General features: G+C 34.7%; 1 protein-coding gene across 4 annotated transcripts in view; it reads left to right on the forward strand.

Moving 5' to 3' along the window:
* SCN3A (sodium voltage-gated channel alpha subunit 3) overlaps positions 1 to 6,047 on the forward strand; it is a 108,633-nt gene extending 102,586 nt beyond the window's left edge. For all 4 annotated transcript variants that reach the window (XM_004743978.3, XM_004743977.3, XM_004743979.3 and 1 more), the window contains exons 26-28: positions 279 to 383; positions 1,972 to 2,242; positions 2,751 to 6,047. In XM_004743978.3, coding sequence (XP_004744035.1) covers positions 279 to 383; positions 1,972 to 2,242; positions 2,751 to 3,946 — 1,572 coding nt within the window. In that variant the 3' untranslated portion in view covers positions 3,947 to 6,047. The remainder of the gene's footprint in view (positions 1 to 278; positions 384 to 1,971; positions 2,243 to 2,750) is intronic.
* The last annotated feature ends 325 nt before the right edge of the window (positions 6,048 to 6,372 follow it).

Below are 6,372 nucleotides of genomic sequence, written 5' to 3' on the forward strand. Positions count from 1 at the left end.
GCTTCCTTCTAAATATAATATAATCAAATTACAATCCTGTACTAATCAGAGATTTATGTGATTATAGGTTTTCTATAATAGTAAAGTACTCCAAATTTTACATAAATGAGAAAAGCAGAATATGTGTGTGTGTGTGTGTGCGCGCGCACGTGTGCATATGAAATGGGAAAACTTCCATTTAAAAATTGAGAAAAGACTAAAAGACTCAGAAATATTTTTGTACTGGTGCTCTTGTAATACACATTGAGATTGTAACCAGTTTTATACCATATCTTTACTTTGGAGGTCAAGACATCTTTATGACAGAGGAACAGAAAAAATACTACAATGCAATGAAGAAACTTGGATCCAAGAAACCTCAGAAGCCCATACCTCGGCCAGCAGTAAGAATTACTCATCTGACTTTTAGTATTCTAAAGCCTAACTTCCATATGATGAAGTTGGGAGTGCTTTGGATGAGAACATACTGAGTGACATCACCAATATATCATAGGCCCTAATAGTGAAGTTCATATTGTTTAACACCATTCACAACTGCCACACTCAATAAGAATTACTAAATTCTTAAAAAGGAGGTAATGTTCTTTACAGTTTGTCAGTTGAAACAAGTCCAACTTGAGGTTCTCAATAACTATTTCCAAAGCAGCCTCCATATTCCTGCTGCCACCTACTGCTTCCCAGAACGTACCCAATCTTGCTACATGTCACTGTGTTGCCATTTAAATAAATGGAGTCTGGAAAACTCCCATCCTACTCCAGCACTTCCCTCTATACTATTTGTTCTCTCCACTCATATGACTAGAAAATACTCTTAACCTTCTTAGGAAGGAAAAGGGCATTGTCAATATAGTTTGTTTCACCAAATACACAAAAAAGAAAAAGACTTAATCAGAATGCATACCTCTAGAGCTTCATAATATATGAAAAGACATAATAATGATGGATTATGGTCATAGAGCTGTTTGCACTATAACTTATCTCTTAGATGGGTAAGGAATAAGGAAACTGAGCCCCCCCAAAAATCGTACCCCACGTCATAAAGCCTGTAATTGCCAGAACTGGGACTTGGCAAGCCCTCATGAAGCCCATCAGTGACTTGACTTTTTACCATATTTCTAATTTGGAGTTGAGGTTAGAAGCGACAAAGCGGGGAGGTAGAGCAGGATACACAAAAGGGCATAAATCTGCTTTACTGAAGGTCATTTAAATATATTTAAAAGAAGGAAACTTGGTCAATTCATGAAATTGATTTTTAGTAAGCTGTGAAATTTCATTTGATATTTTTGTTCTAAATTATTGAAAATTTATCTTCCTAACAGAACTATATTCAATGACCATAAGAGTACAGTAATCTTTGAAAGTATGTGACTCCTGAGATGATTGCTAACAAAATAAAGAAAAAGTGTCATGCAGTTTTGTTGAAGCATAGATAAAGAACAGATCTTAAAGAAAGACAAATAAATAACAAACACACAGACACACATAGTTAGAAGTTAGAATAAAATAGACAGTGACTTATATATTTTGAAGGAGGGAAAGATGGAAATAATATATAAACCAAAATTCCTAAAGTATTGACAAATGAGTTAGGGTATTCATCCATCTAAAAGTCTGTCCATATCAAACTACTTTGTAAATCTTCTTTGTTTCCATAATTTTTTATGAAAATTATCATAGTTTTTTTTTAATCAAGCAAAGCCCATGCATATTAACAGCCAATTGTCATCAATTTATGTCTTACTGAGTTTTGTCTTTCCGTGGAACTTAAATATACCAAATATGTTTTGTTCTTATCCTATGACTTTTTTCATTTCCTCCTCATATTTTAATGTGAAGAGAAATGGAGCACAAAGAATTGTCTGGACTAATGTGAGAAGGGTGTATATCTCGTGGCCACATATGGAAGGACTTCACTTGCAATTTCACTGGATCATTATTTATTAAGCTTCTCTCTGCTCTCTCTCTTCCTAGAACAAATTCCAAGGAATGGTCTTTGATTTTGTAACCAGACAAGTCTTTGATATCAGCATCATGATCCTCATCTGCCTCAACATGGTCACCATGATGGTGGAAACTGATGACCAGAGCAAATATATGACTCTAGTTTTGTCCCGGATCAACCTTGTGTTCATTATCTTGTTCACTGGAGAATTTGTGCTAAAGCTCGTCTCTCTCAGATACTACTACTTCACCATAGGTTGGAACATTTTTGATTTTGTGGTGGTGATTCTCTCCATTGTAGGTAAGAATAGTTTAATTATAGAGAGGTACCATTGTAGGTAAATTTCTCCAAAGCCTGACAGCTGTAAAACACAGACATTAGATCTGAGAATGTTAATATGTATAATTCTAAAGTTTATACTTTCCTTTTCCTCTAACTGAAGAATGTCGGTATTCAAAACAGAAAATATATTTAGAGATTTCAGAAATAATCTTTGTTTGTAATCAGCACATTTCATGTGTGCGAATAACTCCTCATAGTAACCAAGTGTATATAATCTTAAAATGCCATGACATTCTCAGATTATTTAATTGTTGGATTTTCTAAAAATCTATATTGGTTTTTAACATTATAGAATCATTTAATAAAATTCTGTAATCCAATTACTAATACTAGGGAGTGGACCCAAATATTTAGTAAAAATTTATACTCATAACAATCCTGCTGTTTTCATAAACCTTGCAAAGACAAAGCATTCATATAAACATAAAATACTCACTGTTTAGCTGTTTTCTATATTTTTCCACAGGCATGTTTCTGGCTGAGCTGATAGAAAAATACTTTGTGTCCCCTACCCTGTTCCGAGTGATCCGGCTCGCCAGGATTGGTCGAATCTTGCGTCTGATCAAAGGGGCCAAGGGGATCCGCACGCTGCTCTTTGCTCTGATGATGTCCCTTCCTGCCTTGTTTAACATCGGCCTCCTGCTCTTCCTGGTCATGTTCATCTACGCCATCTTTGGAATGTCCAACTTTGCCTACGTTAAAAAGGAAGCTGGAATTGATGACATGTTCAACTTTGAGACCTTTGGCAACAGCATGATCTGCCTGTTCCAAATTACCACCTCTGCTGGCTGGGATGGACTGCTAGCACCTATTCTCAACAGTGCACCCCCTGACTGTGATCCTGACACAATTCACCCTGGAAGCTCAGTTAAGGGAGACTGTGGGAACCCCTCAGTGGGGATTTTCTTTTTTGTGAGTTACATCATCATATCATTTCTGGTTGTGGTGAACATGTACATCGCTGTCATCCTGGAGAACTTCAGTGTTGCTACGGAAGAAAGTGCAGAGCCCCTGAGTGAGGATGACTTCGAGATGTTCTATGAGGTCTGGGAGAAGTTTGATCCTGATGCCACCCAGTTTATAGAGTTCTGCAAGCTCTCTGATTTTGCAGCTGCCCTGGATCCTCCTCTTCTCATAGCAAAACCAAACAAAGTCCAGCTCATTGCCATGGACTTGCCCATGGTCAGTGGGGACCGGATCCATTGCCTTGATATTTTATTTGCCTTTACAAAGCGTGTTTTGGGTGAGAGTGGAGAGATGGATGCCCTTCGAATACAGATGGAAGACCGGTTCATGGCATCAAACCCCTCCAAAGTCTCCTATGAGCCCATTACAACCACTTTGAAACGCAAACAAGAGGAGGTGTCCGCTGCTATTATTCAGCGTAATTTCAGATGTTATCTTTTAAGACAAAGGTTAAAAAAGGTATCAAGTGAATATAACAAAGAAGCAATTAAAGGAAGGATTGACTTACCTATCAAAGAAGACATGATTATTGACAAATTAAATGGAAACTCCACCCCAGAAAAAACAGATGGAAGTTCCTCTACCACATCTCCTCCTTCCTACGACAGTGTAACAAAGCCAGACAAAGAAAAGTTTGAGAAAGACAAACCTGAAAAAGAAAGCAAAGGGAAAGAGGGCAGGGAAAATCAAAAGTAAAAAAGAAACAAAGAATTATCTTTGTGATCAATTGTTTACAGCCTATGATGGTAAAGTCTATGTGTCAACTGGACTCCCAGAGGAGGTGTATGCCAAACTGACTGTTTTAATAAATACATATGGTCAGTGCCTATAATAAGACAGTGACCTCTCCATCACTACAACGCTGTGAGTCAGGGTATCAACAAGATTGACAAGAGGTTGCTGTTTTCATTACCAGCTGACACTGCTGAAGAGAAACTCAATGGCTATCTAGACTGTAGGGATAATTGTGCAAAGTGATCATTGTAACTACACCAAACACATTTAGTACAGTACTTGCATCCACTCTATTTTTAACTTCCATATCTGCCATATTTTTACAAAATTTGTTCTAGTGGATTCCCTTGCTCCCTAATTCATAGTTTATTCATAATACTATGTCACTATTTTTGTAAATGATGTTTAAGTTGAGAAAAAAGCGTATAAGAGCCCTGTGTTCCTACTCCATAAGTCTCTCAAATAATTAGCAAAAATGTTTTGAGAGATAAAGTTCATGCTCAAAACAAGAAAAAAATATTCTAATGTCAATAATTTCAGGTACTTCCATTTTCTAGATGGCTTTAATTTCAGAAGTGTTTTAGTCTGTTACATTTGTTTATATCTGAACAGTTATGTGCCTGTAAAGTCACCTCTAATTTTTAAAGGATTATTTTTATGCAAATATTGTTTCAGCAAGTGCAAATTTTATTCTAAGTTCCAGAGCTCTATATTTAATTTGGTTAAATGCTTTCCAAAAACAAAATGAAAAAAATCTAGAAAAAGTGTATCTAAAGTGTCACTTTAGAATAGTTGTCCCACTTTCTGCTGCAGTTTTGCTTTGCCATCTTCTACTCTCAGCAAAGCTGACATTTTATGTCAATTCAACACCCCCTGTTATGTAAATAGTTATTTTATCCTGTGGTGCATGTTTGGGCAGGAATTGAATATATATGTGTATATATACACATATATATTCAATATATATATATATATATATATACACACACATATATGTGTATATATATATTTTTTTCTGCTAAACAATATCTATTAAATCAAATATGTACCACACTGTTATGTGTCTTTTGCAAGTTTCCAACAGGGATGTATCCTGTACCATTCATTAAACATAAATAGTTTGAAGACTATCACTAATGCATGTCAATATTGCCTATGCTGCTCTATTTTACTCAACCCATTCTTCACAAGCCTTGGTTAGAAGAAGTCACAGTCGATAGAGTGAATTCAAAGAGCTCTATCCAGTATGTCAAGCAGAATAGCTTGCAGTTACTTAAAAGTACCTTTACTTTCACATTTTTAATTCAACTTGAGTGTCATATGATGTCTCTCTATATTTCAAAGAAACACACTACATACTGCCTATTGTCAAAACTTATACTTCATATTTTGCTAAAAATATGTCCAAAATTTGTTTAAATATAAATAATGTAAAAATATGATCAATTTTATTTGTTGCATTTTGTACATAAGAAAATTATTTTCAGGTTGATGACATGGCAATTTTATTTTACTTTATGCTTTTGCTTTTTATTTTTAATCACAACTCCAAACTTTTGAATCCATAAGACTTTTCAATGGATAATTTCCTAAAATAAAAGTTAGACAATGGGTTTTGTGGATTTCTTTGTTATAATATATTTTCTACCATTCCAATAGGAGATACATTGGTCAATATTCAAACTTAGATCATTTTTTACCAACTATAGTTGCCTCAATATTACCCATTATTCATGGAATTTTTTTTTTACTCAAACTTTTGTAGTATTTGCTTATGCAGACTAGTCTTATTTTTTTAATTCTTGCTACATTCGAGCTATTAGAGAAATAACATGGGCTCGGTCCTTTTTAACCATGAACAAAGTGGCAAAGTTGTGCAATTACCTAACATGATATAAATTTTTGTTTTTTGCACAAACCAAAAGTTTAATGTTAACCTTTTACAAAACTATTTACTTGTAGTGTACTAATGAACTGCATGCAGGGAATTGCTATTACTAAAAAGAATGGTGAGCTACGTCATTATTGAGCCAAAAGAATAAATATTTCATTTTTTATTATATTTAGTTTGTTGGCCTCTTTTATTTTTATTGATGGATGTTTGAAATAATACATATGAAACCTGTACTTGATCTGACATTTGTATGCATAAAAGTTCATATGGATTTTGTAACAGCCTAACACATGATCCACCAAGTACTAAAAGCTATGAGAAGACATTTTTGTGAACTTTTTTGTGTGCAAAGGATCAAATCCACATGTTTCAAATTATAGTTTCAGTAATAATAATAGTAGTCTTTAACAATGGTGGTCAATACCAATCACCTCTCTTGGCTGTCAGCATTTTAATCTCAACTCCTCTCAGTGTTATTGATACCATCGCTGAA

Source organism: Mustela putorius, unplaced genomic scaffold, assembly GCF_011764305.1.
Source record: "Mustela putorius furo isolate JIRA1106 unplaced genomic scaffold, ASM1176430v1.1 tig00003869_pilon_pilon_pilon, whole genome shotgun sequence".
NCBI classification, from domain to species: domain Eukaryota; kingdom Metazoa; phylum Chordata; class Mammalia; order Carnivora; family Mustelidae; genus Mustela; species Mustela putorius.